Source organism: Callithrix jacchus, chromosome 22, assembly GCF_049354715.1.
Source record: "Callithrix jacchus isolate 240 chromosome 22, calJac240_pri, whole genome shotgun sequence".
In the NCBI taxonomy this organism is placed as follows: domain Eukaryota; kingdom Metazoa; phylum Chordata; class Mammalia; order Primates; family Cebidae; genus Callithrix; species Callithrix jacchus.
This window is the reverse complement of record NC_133523.1, coordinates 50470750-50486070: the sequence shown is the minus strand read 5'-3', so window position 1 is coordinate 50486070 and position 15321 is coordinate 50470750. Positions and strand designations below refer to the sequence as shown.

Sequence of the window (15321 nt, the reverse complement as noted above, 5' to 3'; positions counted from 1 at the left end):
CGAGGTCAAGAGATCGAGACCATCCTGATCAACATGGTGAAACCCCGTCTCTACTAAAAATACAAAAAATTAGCTGGGCACGGTGGCGCGTGCCTGTAATCCCAGCTACTCAGGAGGCTGAGGCAGGAGAATTGCCTGAACCCAGGAGGCGGAGGTTGCGGTGAGCTGAGATTGTGCCATTGCACTCCAGCCTGGGTGACAAGAGCGAAACTCCGTCTCAAAAAAAAAAAAAAAAAAAAATATATATATATATATACCTATATATATATAATATCACAATAAATCTTGTATTGATACTTAAAAATTTCCTTCTAATTTTGGAATGAGAAAATATTTTTGGCAACTGTACATTCAAAAAGACATTTGGCTAAGAGGCTCATTTACAATGTGGTAGGTGATGATTTTATCTTCTCTATTGGGATTTCTCTTAATCAAGGCTTGGAGGACTTTCAGAAGTGGGAGTGGTTAGGGTTGGGTGAACTTAGCCTGAGAGTGCAGTCACTAAAGTAAGGCTGCCGTTCAGAAGTTTACTTCCAAAAGCAAGACCACTGGAGACAGGCCCGGGCTGTTTGGTCGTCAGCTAGGAGAAGCTTTCTCTGAGTTCTGGACTGGGTTGTATCACTGGTTGATTTTCAGTAGCTTCGTAGTGCCATTCATCTGCTTCCGTTCAGTAGTGTAATACTGGAGTGAGGCTGTCACAGATGGGTTGATTTTCAGAGCATGTGTATTGATCCATAGTTATCTCAAATTAATTGAAGTTAGTTGTTTAAGACTTTGTCAAAAGAACAGTCTTTTCCATTCTTGAATTTGAAAAAAATAAGATTTTTAAATTCTAAGTGCCACCTATTGGTCTCCCGTTAGCCGGAAGAGAGACCTGCAGAGAGACCATAGACCAGTGGTCCCCAACATTTTCAGCATCAGGCGCCAGTTTCATGAAAGACAATTTTCTTTTAACAGACAGGAATGGACTCTTAAATGGGTGAGGGGATGGAGGTGGAATTAATTAGATTCTCATAAGGAGTATGCAACCTAGATCCCCGCACATGCACAGTTCACAATAGGGTTTGTGCTCCTATGAGAATCTGATGCCACCCTGATCTGATAGGAGGTAGAGTTCAGGTGGCAATGCGTGCTTGCCAGCACTCACCTCCTGCTGTGCTGTCTGGTTCCTAACAGGCATGGACCAGTACCATTCTGCAGCCTGAGATTTGGGGACGCCTGCCATAGATATTGTTTAGGCCTCTACTCATGGAGGTATGATTTTCAGTTAGTGTTGCCGTTTAATTGAGTTAAGAGCCAATTACTGTGATGGAAAAATAGCCCTAACTGCTAAATTTTAGTAGTTTATTGAGGAAAAAAAGCTGAGCACAGATTATTTAGGGTATTGTGACAAAGTCAAAAGGGGATACAGGACAAAAATCATTATATGCAGAATATACTCTGTATGTCTAAAAATCTTGGGAACTTTATTAGTGAAGTCTCTCATGCTACTAATACATCTAAAAAGCACCTATTGAGAGCTCGTAGGTGTTCCTTGGATGTATATTTTAAAAGTGAATTATCAAGACAGCACAACTTTGCTGATAATTTTTACCATTCTGATATCCTCTTTACAATTGCTCAGCATTTCCAGGAGAAAAGAGTCACATTTTGTAGGCAAAATGTGGTCAGATTCCAATGTAACCACACGTTTAACTTCATTCTTTCACTTCATTTTTTTTTTTTTTGAGACGGAGTTTCGCTCTTGTTACCCAGGCTGGAGTGCAATGGTGCGATCTCGGCTCACCGCAACCTCTGCCTCCTGGGTTCGGGCAATTCTCCTGCCTCAGCCTCCCGAGTAGCTGGGATTACAGGCACGCGCCACCATGCCCAGCTACTTTTTTTGTATTTTTAGTAGAGACGGGATTTCACCATGTTGACCAGGATGGTCTCGATCTGTTGACCTCGTGATCCACCTGCCTCGGCCTCCCAAGGTGCTGGGATTACAGGCTTGAGCCACCGCGCCCAGCCCTCTTTCACTTCTCGTACTCAAGTATTCAGGCTCACACTTCACTGAGATCTTAACTTTGTCCATCTATCGCAGATATTTCCTCAAAGCAACGTCTTTCCTTATCTTCAAATAACTACAGAATCATTATTAACAGCTTTCAGGATTCCCCCCCCCCCAGGGATAATCTCACTTCCTAATACAGACACCTTATTTACAATGACAGGATAAATGGTAATTGCACTGTGTTTTGCTGGTGTGGATATACTCACCCATTACGAAGGCAGGAAGAGTTTTCTGAGGAAATCTGTCCCTTGATTTCAGGGAGACTCCACATCATCCCTCTTCCTTCTTCCATTCCATAGCCTTGTTTTGAGTTTTTTGTCTTCGGTCTCTAACCAAATTGAAGCTCGCGAAAGTGACCGTGAAGCTTGAGTGTGCACGTGTTTAAAAAGCAACAAGGTAATAGTTATTAGCTCCTAGCTATGAGTGTATGTAAAGAGACACTGCGATGTGGTGTGTCTATTTAGTTTTGCACCTTTAGGGAGCATCTGAAATGTCTCAACATTTCTGCGATGGTGCAGACTACACTCAGGGGAATCTAGGTCCAGACTTTTTTTTTTTTTTGAGACAGAGTTTCACTCTTGTTACCCAGCCTGGAGTGCAATGGCGCGATCTCGGCTCACCGCAACCTCCGCCTCCTGGGTTCAAGTAATTCTGCCTCAGCCTCCCGAGTAGTTGGGATTACAGGCACGCACCACCATGCCCAGCTAATTTTTGTATTTTTAGTAGAGACGGGGTTTCACCATGTTGAGCAGGATGGTCTCGATCTCCTGACCTCGTGATCCACCCGCCAAGGCCTCCCAAAGTGCTGGGATCATAGGCGTGAGCCACCGCGCCCGGCCGGTCCAGACTTTTTAAGAGCACGGAGGTTGGACCTGGAGCGGTGGCTTACGCCTGTAATCACAGCACTTTGGGAGGCCAAGGCAGGTGGATCATAAGGTATGGAGTTCGAGACCAGCCTCCCAATGTGGGGAAACCCCGTTTCTACTAAAAACACAAAAATTAGCCGGGGGCGTGGTGGTGGGCTTCTGAAGTCCCAGGTACTTGGGAGGAGAATAGCACGAACCTGGGAGGCGAAGGTTGCAGTGAGCCAAGATTGCGCCACTGCACCACAGCCTCGGCTATCGAGCGAGAGTCCATCTCAAAAATAAAGTAAAATAAAATAAAAGGAACGGAAATTCTGCCAGCCCTATGAATCTCGAGTTACTTTCCCCAAACACCCAGGCCCTCGTATTTCGAGTGATTTCCCAAGAGCCCGGACCGAGAATTGACCCGCCTGGACGGTAGGTTCAGCGGAAACTACACTACCCACAAACCCATTCGTTACATATCCAGTGAGGGCCCAGGAGAGGCGTGTTTCCGGTCATGAGGAGGGCACGTGGGCGGGACTTCCGTCTCCTCCTCGTAGGGGACATTTTGTTTCGGTGAGGCTGCACCTGGCGGTGGCTCTGTAACACTTGGGTGAGCCGCAGGTGGAGCTGTCGGGAAAGCGCGGAGATGTTGTCTCCGGTGTCCGCAGACTCGCCCGAAGCTCTGCGGAGACGGAAGTGCCTGCGTCCCGGATCGAGACGTCTGCCACTCCCAGCAGCTGTCCGCGCCCACGATCCTGTGACGGAGCTAAGCGACTCCGCACGGGTGGGTGCCGTGTCCTCCGGGCCCTCACCCACCCTTTCTCCGACTCCGAATCGTAAAGTCCCTGCAGCCCTTGTGTCCCAGGACAGCGAAGCACTCTTGGGCAGGATCCTATCTCGGTGTGGGTGGGTGTGGGAGAATCACGGGCGGACGGGACGGCGCGGGCAAAGCCTCGGGGGTGCTGTTGACCCATGGGCTTTTGGGAGACCGGGTTGTCGTCAGCATGGAGCAGAAGTTGAGGAACTGGGCCTGGAGTGGCAGGCTTGAGGCTGAGAAAGCGTTGGGATTACGTGAGGTTTTGACTAGGACGTGATCTTAGCTGGGATTTTACGTGTGTCCAGATTTGCTGAGGAGGGAACATGAGTTTGGGGTGGGGACTGTGAGGATGGGTACGAGGAGACCGGTAAGGAGGTGCTGCAGCGGATTCCAGGAATGCCTTGGTGGTGGATGTACCCGGCAAGAGTGATGGCAGGTGAGTAGGTAGAAGTGATCATATTATGGGTAGGTTTTAAATATGAAACAAGCAGAATTTTCTGCTCCATCATATGCACCTATGATTGAGAGCAAGGCATGAAAGAGCAAGGTGTTTTGTTGTATTTTTCCATGAACGCTTGGATTTCGGAATGATCGCTGTGAGATGTCTCTGAGTGACTGCTTCCTCGGGTAGGCAACTAGAGAGGTCTGAAGTTGTGGGGAAGGGGCTGGACTTAAAATGTTTTTGGGGCTAAGAGAGTGTGGTCTGGACTAGGTCAAGGCCAGGAGATCACATTTAAATGGGGCAGTCTTAAGTATGTTATTTCACATGCTTTCTGGGGTAAGAGATGCGAACGCTGGAACTGGATTGCAGGTAAGGGGCAGTGGGCATTCTTGAGACTCCCCCCTACGGAAGAGAAGGGTCCTGGCATTTGGAAAGGTTCTTTTCACTGTTTGTAGGGTATGAGGAGTTTGGCCTGGGATGGCAACCATGTGTAGTGTGCTGTCAATTTGCTACTATCTGATGTTCTCACTCTCATTTTATGTGCTTTCTTTTAGTTTACTTATTTTTACTTTCTTGAGACGAAGTCTCACTGTCTGGGGTGCAGTGGCTCATTGCAACCACCACCTTCCAGGTTCAAGAGATTCTCCCGCCTCAGCCTCCTGAGTAGCTGAGATTACAGTTGCCCCCCACCACACCTGGCTAATTTTAGTATTTAGTCGGGGGAGGGTGCGGGGGGGGGGGGGGGGCTGGGGGGAGACGGGAGACGTTCACCATGTTGGCCCAGGTGGTCTTGAACTCCTGACCTCAACTGATACACCGGCCCCATTACAAGTGTGAGCCACTGCACCTGCTTTAGTTTTATTTTATCTTTATTATTTATTTAGAGACAGAGTCTCACTCTGTTGCCCAGACTGGAGTGCAGTGGAGCGATCTCAGCTCACTGCAGCCTCCGCCTTCTGAGTTCAAGTGATTCTCCTGCTTCAGTTTCCCCAGTAGTTGGGATTACAGGCATGCACCACCATTCCCAGCTAATTTTTGTATTTTAGTAGAGACGGGGTTTCACCATGTTTGGCCAGGCTGGTCTCAAATTCCTGACCTCAAGTGATCCACTCCCCTCCGCCTCCCAAAGTGCTGGGATTACAGGAGTGAGCCACCACGCCTGGCCACTTTTAATGTTTTTATTTTATTTATTTTTTTTTTAGAGAAGTCCTAAGTCTCATTTAGTTTATTTTTAATGGACAATAATGTCTATATTTATGGAGTATGAAATGATGTTTTTATACATATATACATTGTGAAATGATCAAATCAGGATAATTAGCATATCCATCACTTCAAATACTTATGATTTTATGTTGAGAACATTTAAAATCTTTTTAGCTTTATTTATTTGTTTATTTGAGATAGGCTCTCACTCTGTTGCCCAGGCTGGAGTGCAGTGGCACAATCTTGGCTCACTGCAACCTCTGCCTCCCAGGTCCAAGCAATTCTCCTGCCTCAGCCTCCTAAAGTAGCTGGGATTACAGGCACGCGCCACCACATCTGGCTAATTTTTGCATTTTTTGGTAGACATGGGGTTTCACCATGTTGGTCAGGCTGGTCTCAAACTCCTGACCTGGTGATCTGCCCACCTTGGCCTCCCAAAGTGCTGGGATTACAGGTGCGAGCCACTGCGCTTGGCCTAGCTATTTTGAAATATACGAGATTACCAACTAAAGTCACCTTGCCATGCAATGGTTCGCCAGAACTTATTCCTCCTACCTTTAACTTTGTACCCATCAACTAGTCTCTTCCCTTTCTCTGCCCAACCCTCCTCCCACCTGAAGCCTCTGGTAACTACCTTTCTACTCTCTACTTCTAGGAGTTGGCTTTTTAAAATTTTGTGTGAGATCATACATTTTTCTGTTTTATGCCTGTTCTTTTCACCTAACATAATGTCATCAAATTTTATCCATATTATTTTATGACAGAATTCCCTGCTTTTTAAAAAGCTTAATATTATTCTATTACATATATACACATTTTAAAAATTCATTCATCTGTTAATGAGTATTTAGGTTGTTCCAAATCTTGGCCACTGTGAATACTGCTACATTGAATATTGAAGTACAGACATCTTTTTGGCACGCTGATTTCCATTTCTTTGGGAATAGACTCAGTAGTGGGATTGCTGGATCATGTGGTAATTCTATTTTGAGTTTTTTTGAAGAACCTCCATACATTTTTCCAAAATGGCTGCATTTATTCACAGTACTACCAACAACATATGAGAATGTCTTTTCTCCACCTTTGACAAGGCTGGTTATCTTTTATCTTTTTGATAATAGCCAATTTTACAGGTATGAGGTAATATCTCATTAATTTGCATTTCTCTGATGTTTACAGATATTGAGCACTTTTTTCATAGATCGTTAGACATTTGTAAGTCTTGAGAAACATCTCTTCAGTAGAAGTTTTGTTGGGCCTGTTAAAAACAAAAAGTAAAAAAAGAGGTGACTCTGGATTCAGATCCTTTGTGTACTTTTAACAGGACTGTTTTCTTTTTATTGAGTAGTTTGAGTTCCTTTATATTTGGGGAATGTCTCATGTATGATTTGTAAATATTGTCTTCCAGCTTGTCTCTTCACTCTTCCTTTTGTGTATCTGTTGTAAGCCTCTGTGGTTATTCTGAGCCTTACCTAAAGCATCTTATAGATACAACAGGCTCTTTTAAGTTGATAGCACTTTACAATTTTGATCCCATAGATAAATTTACACTTTCGCTCACCCTTCTACCACATTTTGTTTTTCACATTTACATTTTACATATTTTTTAAATAATTTGTAGTCTTTAACAAATTGTTGTTGCTTTATTTTATTTTATTTTATTTTATTTTTTTTTGAGGCGGGGTTTTGCTCTTGTTTCCCAGGCTGGAGTGCAATGGCGCGATCTCGGCTCACCGCAACCTCCGCCTCCTGGGTTCAGGCAATTCTCCTGCCTCAGCCTCCTGAGTAGCTGGGATTACAGGCACGCGCCACCATGCCCAGCTAATTTTTTGTATCTTTAGTAGAGACGGGGTTTCACCATGTTCACCTGGATGGTCTCGATCTGTTGACCTCGTGATCCACCCGCCTCGGCCTCCCAAAGTGCTGGGATTACAGGCTTGAGCCACCGTGGCTTTATTTTATTTTTTGAGACAGAGTCTCACTCTGTCGCCCAGGCTGGAGTGCAGTGGCGTGATCTTGGCTCACTACAACCTCTACCTCCCAAGTTCAAGCAATTCCCTGCCTCATCTTCCAGAGTAGCTAGGATTACAAGTGCCCACTATCATACCTGGTCAAGAGACTTTTTATGGTTCTTGCTGTCCCTTTCTTTACAGGGCTGTATGGTCTTTGAGGATGTGTTTGTATACTTCTCTCGGGAAGAATGGGAGCTTCTCGATGATGCTCAGAGACTCCTGTACCATGATGTGATGCTGGAGAACTTTGCACTTTTAGCCTCACTGGGTAAGGTCCTCATGCTTTTCTCCTTTTGCCCAGGTACCACTCTGTTCTTCCCATGGTCATGAGCACTGCTTCCTTTAGTGGTTTCCTGGAGTAGGTGCTGAGGGTGCCAGGGCTAAGCTGTATGGAGTGTCCCCCCTACTTGCTGAGCAGTCCTAAAGCCTTGCAGCCAAAGGTTTGGGGTTATGAGACTTGTGGTTTGCCCAGTGGATCTCACTAGGTCTGGTCACTTTCTGCACTGGTGACTCTGTCCAAAATTATGGTGTCTCTGTGCCCAAGGTTCTGCCCCTTTCTCCAGGTGACATTTTTTTTTTTTTTTCTTTTTTTGAGTCAGAGTCTGGCTCTGTTGCCAGAATGCAGTGGCATGATCTCAGCTCATTGCAACCTCTATCTCCCAGGCTCAAGCCATCCTCTTACTTCCTGAATGTTTAGGACTACAGGCATACACCACTATGCCCAGCTAATTTTTCTGTAGACATGGGGTTTTATCATGTTGCTCAGGCTGGTCTTGAATTCCTAAACTGAAGTAATCCACCTCTGAAAGTGTAGGATTACAGGTGTGAGCCACTGCCCCCAGTCAGGTGACATTTTCTAGGGCCTGACCTTGCCAGGAGTTATAGGCACTTACGCAGTCACTTACAGGGGACCTTTGGGCTATTGCTGCACAACTCCTCCCCGGTTATTTTTCTTAACTGTAGCCCATCATAGGGTGGGGTTGCCATGGGCCAGTACTGGTTGCTCACATGTTCTGACTTTCCCTTAGGAATTGCATTTTCCAGATCAGATGCAGTCATGAAACTAGAGCAAGGAGAAGAGCCCTGGGTATATGACCAGGTGGATATGACTTCAGCCACAGGAAGAGAGGCCAAGAGGGGACCTAGACCTGGTGAGTGGACATCAGCGAAGGGCATGATGTCAAAGCTGGGCTCAAAACTGGCAACATCAACTGTTCACATCAGTGTCTGTTTCCAGGGCCAGTGGCCACACAGCATTTCGATCTGTCCTTCCCTGTTCTTGACATGAAGATATAGCATTTCTAGTTTGTTAGACCCTTACCATTCTTCACCTCTGGCCTTCACCTTACACCCATGTTTTCCCACTATTCTGTCTGCATTTTTTTTTTTTTTTTTTTTTTTTTTTTTTGGCAATATTGACTTGCAATTAGCGTTGACAAGATGTGTATACATTCTTAGTCTTTGAACACCAGCTGCTCACTTGTAGTTGGATTTTCCTGGGACTGGATACATTTTTCATAGCACTCATGAGTCACTAACAGTCAAGGCACTACTGGAAGTCATGTGTTTGGTCCCATTCTGTTTTGGGAGACGGAGTCTCACTCTGTCACCCAGGCTGGGGTGCAGTGAAATGATCTCGGCTCACTGCAACCACTGCCTCCCAGGTTCAAGTGATTCTCCTGCCTCAGCCTCCTGAATAGCTGGGACTACAAGCGCCTGCCATGCCCAGCTAAATTTTGTATTTTTAGTAGAGATGGGGTTTCACCAGATTGTCCAGGCTTGTCTCGAACTCCTGACATTGTGATCCACCCACCTGCCTACCAAAGAGCTGGGATTACAGGCATGAGCCACCATACCTGGCCTGGTTCCATTTTTATATCCTGGCCCTTCATTGGCCCTCCCCCACGGAGAGTATTGACCTCCAGGTTCAATACTTCAAGCTGTTCCTTCCTCACTCTGACCATGCCTCTCATCTTGAAACAGTTTCATGAACTTATTCCTTCATATGTCAAACACATATATGATGGGGTTGCTCCTCCCCACCTGTACACATGCATTTAATCAGCATTTCTGTGTTTCCAGGTTGTTGGCATGGAGTGGAGGATGAGGTGGTATCTTCTGAGCAAAGCATTTTTGCAGGAGTGTCACAGGTCAGGACTCACCCATGTGACATATGTGGCCCAATATTGAAAGATATCTTACACCTGGCTAAATACCATGGAGGAAAAGCCAAGCAGAAACCATACTGGTGTGGGGCATGTGGGAGGCAGTTCTGGTTCAATACGAACTTTGACCAGCACCTGAACCAGCCCAATGGAGGGAAACCCTTCCAAAGGAAGGAGAGCAGAGACTCTGTGAAAAGCTGCAGAGTCCATATGCCAGAGAAGACCCTCACATGTGGGAAAGGAGGGAGAGACTTTTCAGCCACATCTGGCCTTCAGCATCAGGCCTCTCACAGCAGGATGAAGCCCCACAAGAACACTAAGCTTGTAAGTGGCTTTTGCATGGGACAGAGGTATCACAAGTGTGGTGAATGTGGGAAAGCCTTCACCCGCAAAGACACACTTGCTCGGCATCAGAGAATCCACACTGGAGAAAGGCCTTATGAGTGTAGCGAATGTGGGAAATTCTTCAGCCAAAGCTACGACCTCTTTAAACACCAGACAGTTCACACTGGAGAAAGGCCATATGAGTGCAGCGAATGTGGGAAGTTCTTTAGACAAATCTCTGGCCTGGTTGAGCACAGGCGAGTTCACACAGGTGAAAGACTCTATCAGTGTGGCAAATGTGGGAAATTCTTTAGCAGTAAGTCTAATCTCATTCGACACCAGGAAGTTCACACAGGAGCCAGGCCTTATGTATGCATCGAATGTGGGAAAGAGTTCAGTCGGAAACACACACTTGTACTGCACCAGCGAACTCACACTGGAGAAAGGCCTTATGAGTGCAGTGAATGTGGGAAGGCCTTTAGCCAAAGCTCCCACCTTAATGTACACTGGAGAATTCACAGTAGTGATTATGAGTGCAGCAGATGTGGTAAGGCTTTCAGCTGCATCTCTAAACTCATTCAGCACCAGAAGGTTCACTCTGGAGAAAAGCCTTATGAGTGCAGCAAGTGTGGGAAAGCCTTTACTCAAAGACCCAACCTCATCAGGCACTGGAAGGTCCACACTGGGGAAAGGCCTTACGTGTGTAGTCAGTGTGGGAGAGAGTTCATCCGGAAACAGACACTTGTTCTGCACCAGAGGATTCATGCTGGAGAAAAGCTTTAATAGTGTAACAAATGTGGGAGACCCTTAGGCCAATGCCCCCAACTTACTGTATGGTGGGGAACTAGCAGCAGTTAATGAGAGCAGCAGATGCAGGAAAGCCTTTGCCTGGAGGCTGAGCCTTGCCCACCATTGGGAATAAAACACTGGACACAGGCCTTAGCAGGCCAAGCAATACTCAGGTTAGTATGCTCTGTGGCAGTCCAGAGCATAATCACATGAGTATGCTCTATGGAGTTTTGCAAGTATTTTCAATGACATTTGTGAATTTTTTTCAGTTGCTGATGAAAATGGGATATTTGATATGATTTATGAGTCTATTTCAAATAATTATGGCTAAGGAGTTATTGGGCAGAAGGAAATATGGTAGAGGCTGGTGAGGAAAATTTTTTGTGAATAGGTTGGCTTCTAGTCCTTGGGTTGGAGGGGATAACTAAATGTCTTGCAAAAGACCCAAACACCTCCCATTAGGCCCACCTCCTCCAACATTGGTGGGGGGGTCACATTTCAACATGAGATTTGGAAGGGACACATATCTAAACTTTATCAGCTGTAGATTCTAGCCTGTAATTAAGTACTCTCCTATACCTTTTCTGAACTCCATCCTGCTGACCCAGCTAACTGCTATCACGGTAAAAAGGGTGACAGCATGATATGAGGCATAACGTTATGGACCTCCTTATTGAGCTCTCTTGAATGCGACTTAGTACTGGAGGGGGAGGGAAAATTAAGAATCATTCAGAAGAAAGGTAACTAAAAATAGATGGAAGAAACCTTCAGGAAAACTGAATTGGATAAAATTGTTTAGATGGTTGATTAAAAATGACCTTAAACAGGAAAGGAAGATGGAGTAGTTAAGTTACTAAAAGTATTGAGTTACTGTAAAAATGGTGAGCCAATTATTCAAAGATCTGGAATTAATTAATTCACCCTAGTCTTGGTAATTTTTCAAAATGTCAAAATTATAAAAAGGTGACAAGTATGATCTCTTCAGAGCATGCTCTGAAAGAGCACCAGGAAGGCAGATGGGGAGTATTACGACTGAATGATGATGTCAATCAAAGAAAATGGCCGGGCGCGGTGGCTCAAGCCTGTAATCCCAGCACTTTGGGAGGCCGAGGCGGGTGGATCACAAGGTCAACAGATCGAGACCATCCTGGTCAACATGGTGAAACCCCATCTCTACTAAAAATACAAAAAATTAGCTGGGCATGGTGGCGCGTGCCTGTAATCCCAGCTACTCGGGAGGCTGAGGCAGAGAATTGCCTGAACCCAGGAGGCGGAGGTTGCGGTGAGCCGAGAACGTGCCATTGCACTCCAGCCTGGGTAACAAGAGCGAAACTCCGTCTCAAAAAAAAAAAAAAAAAAAAAAGAAAATGACAAGTCTCAATCATTTTCCACATAAAAAGCAAAAAAGAAAGGTGTGGGGGGTCTGCATTTTACATAAGATAACACAGAAAATGGGGCGGGGGAACAATCCAGTAGGCATTCTGTGTTTGGCAGGCCGGGGTGAGTGCACCTATAAAGATAAGCTATCAATTTGTATTGCCATGGTAAAGTTTTTTTGTTTTTTGTTTTTTTTGCTCTTGTTGCCCATGCTGAAGTGCAGTGGCATGCCATCTGGGCTCAGTGCAACCTGCACCTTCGAGGTTCAAGGGATTCTCCTGCCTCAGCCTCCTGAGTAGCTGGGATTGCAGGCATGCGCTACCACGCCTGGCTAATTTTCTATTTTTAGTAGAGACAGGGTTTCTCCATGTTGGGCAGGCTGATCTCAAACTCCCAACCTCAGGTGATTCACCCGTTTCAGCCTCCCAAAGTGCTGGGATTACAGGCATGAGCGACTGCACCCGGCCTGTCATGGTAAAGCTTTAACAGCTCACCAGTCATTTTCTTGTGGGCAACATATGGGGAAGGCAGGTAGCTTTTCATCTTGTTGCCATTTTATTTAGGAACCGAAAGGTAGAGGCAGGTTTGCGTGAGCCAGTTCCCAGCTTGGCTTTTTCCCCTATGCTAAATGGGTTTGGGATCCCACAATTTAATTTCCTTTCACAGTAAGCTGGTTGGAGTCTCATGACCTCCAGCTGGGACCTCAAGTTCACTTTCATCAGCATGAAGTATATGGTCTTCAGGCAGAGAAAACTTTACTACAACTGATAATCAATGTTGCTATAACTTATTTAGCTAATATAAACAAAGGGAAGTGTAATTGCAAGAATATAGTGATACAGCTAGAAGGTTTGCAGCTGGAGAAATGTGGTCAATAAAGGAATTTATGAACAGGAATTTGCCTCACCCTTAACATAATGCAACATTTGAATTGATAGGATGCCATATATATCTGCTTTTAGTCCTGAGTCCTGTTTTAATTGAACATGCTAGATGGGGACCTTTAGAATTAGCTAAGGTCCCTCACGTGGTTAATTTATAACACAGAATTCCTGGGGAAAATAAATGTTGACTTGAATTAAGTATATTTTAGATGCAGGTATATTACTAAAATTCCCTATTTAGTAGTCTAGGATGGGCTGGGTGTGGTGGCTCATGCCTGTAATCCCAGCACTTTGGGAGGCCAGGGCAGGAGGATCACTTGAGGCCAGCAGTTTGAGACCAGCTTGGGCAACATAGTGAGACCTACTCTTTACAAAAAAATTTGAAAACATATTAGCTAAGTGTAATGGAACATGCCTGTAGTCTTAGATATTCAGGAGGCTGAGGGGAGGATCACTCAAGCCCAGGAGATTGAGGATGCAGTGAGCTGTGCTTGCACCACTCCAACCTAGGTCTAGGATGGCCTGGAAGAAAAGCTGATGGATCTCGTAAGTTAGCTATAGTTTATGGAAGACTTGATAAATTAGTTGTCCCCCCTATTTAATCAGCTGTATCTGATATGGTATCAACAACTAAACTTGTGCTAGAAGCTCGGCGATCAGTATTCTGTACTAGATTTGGCTCATACCTTCTTTTCCATAAGGAAACCAAAGCCAGTTTTCATTCATTAGGAATAGGCCCCAATATGCATATACTCTACCCTCACAAGAACATTTAAATTCTCTGACAGGGCTGGGCACAGTGGCTCATACGTGTAATCTCAGCACTTTCGGAGGCCAAGGCCTGTGGATCACTTGAGGTCAGGAGTTCCAGCCCAGCCTGGCCGTCATGGTGAAACCATCTCTACTGAAAGAAAAAAAACAAAAATTGGCCAGGCATGGTGGTGCGCACCTGTAATCCCAGCTACTCAAGGTGGAGGCAGAAAAAATCGCTTGAACCCAGGAGGCGGAGGTTGTGGTGAGCTGAGATCGCACCACTGCACTGCAGCCTGGGTGACGGAGTCAAAAAAATAAAAATTAGTAAATTATCTAGCTGACGCTTAGCCCTGGATTTAACCCCTTTTGTAGGACAATATATGGTATATGAGCTGCTGCTACAGAGGCTGACATGGGAGGGTCACTTGAACCCTGGAACTTGAGGCTGCAGTGAACAAGATCGTGCCACTACACTCCAGCCTGGGTGACAGTGAGAACCTATGTCTAAAAAACATACATTTGGTACATGGGCAAGAATCCCAATTTGGAGGAAAGGTAGAGAATATACTGTAATTTTTACTTATTTTGTAATGATTATGATCAGACTCATAATGTATCTGCTATTTGGTGTAATACTGGTGCATTTCGTATTACAAATACATTTGATGGGTTCTGATATGGTTTGGATGTATGTTACCTGCAGATGTCAAGTTGAAATGTGACCTTCAACGTTGGAGGTGGGCCTAGTCAGGCGTCTTCGGGTCATGGGGGTGGATCCCTCATGAATGGGGTGGTGCTTTACTCGTGGTAGTGAGTTCTCACTGAGTTCATGCAAGATTTGGTTGTTTAGAAAAGGCTGGCACCTCCTCTGTACGTCTCTTGCTCCCTCCCTCACCATGTGACACACTGGCTCTCCTTCACTTTCCGCCGTAATTGTAAGCTTCCTGAGGCCCTCGCCAAAAGCAGATACCAGCACTTTCCTTCATGTACTATCTACAAAACTGTGAGCCCAATACATCTTCCTCTTTTTTTTTTTTTCAATTACCCAATCTCAGGTATTCCTTTATGGCATCACAAATTGACTAACGCATTTCAAATGAAACTTATGACAGTACTCATAGATTATAAAATGAAGTGAGAAATTGAATTAGAACAACCACAAGATGTTCTATCCATGGAAAATATTGGCTAGGAGAGGAACTAGAATTAACGTTGAATTGAATAAGTCTATTGATACCATTCTTAAAGTTGATGACAGAAGGAGGTAAAATAGTTGCCAATCTTGTGCATGATTATGAACATCTTTGTGCTGGGCTATTTTGTTTTTGGCAATATTTTGAAGCAATATCCACATCTCATAATACACAAAGTATTCTGACAGCTGCCCTTTTTGCTTATTCTGTCCTATAAATAATTAAACTGATACAGGGGAATGTTAAGAAAAAGTCAGTTAGGGCCGGGCGCAGTGGCTCACGCCTGTAATCCCAGCACTCTGGGAGGCCGAGGCGGGTGGATCATGAGGTCAAGAGATCGAGACCTCCTGGTCAACATGGTGAAACCCCACCTCTACTAAAAATACAAAGAATTAGCTGGGCATGGTGGCACGTGCCTGTAATCCCAGCTACTTGGGAGGCTGAGGCAGGAGAATTGC

The 15321-nt window shown here is 45.2% G+C and overlaps 1 protein-coding gene and 1 long non-coding RNA gene across 3 annotated transcripts; one reads left to right on the top strand and one right to left on the bottom strand.

The window, feature by feature from the left end:
• Window positions 1-3454: 3454 nt before the first annotated feature.
• ZNF671 (zinc finger protein 671) lies at window positions 3455-13577 on the top strand. Of its 2 annotated transcripts, none has more exons than XM_002762557.6 (4): window positions 3455-3685; window positions 7520-7646; window positions 8407-8529; window positions 9461-13577. In XM_002762557.6, the coding sequence occupies exons 1-4, from the start codon at window positions 3548-3550 to the stop codon at window positions 10648-10650; spliced, it is 1578 nt and encodes a 525-aa protein (XP_002762603.3). In that variant the 5' UTR covers window positions 3455-3547; the 3' UTR covers window positions 10651-13577. The 2 variants fall into 2 exon arrangements, with proteins under 2 accessions (XP_002762603.3, XP_008987045.3); XM_008988797.5 differs by having other exon boundaries at window positions 3455-4154; window positions 9461-11555.
• Window positions 6438-7571, bottom strand: LOC144580879 (uncharacterized). The gene is made up of 2 exons (XR_013531161.1): window positions 7474-7571; window positions 6438-6624 (listed from the first exon to the last, which is right to left on the bottom strand). It is a non-coding gene; the product is annotated as an uncharacterized LOC144580879 (long non-coding RNA).
• Window positions 13578-15321: the final 1744 nt, after the last annotated feature.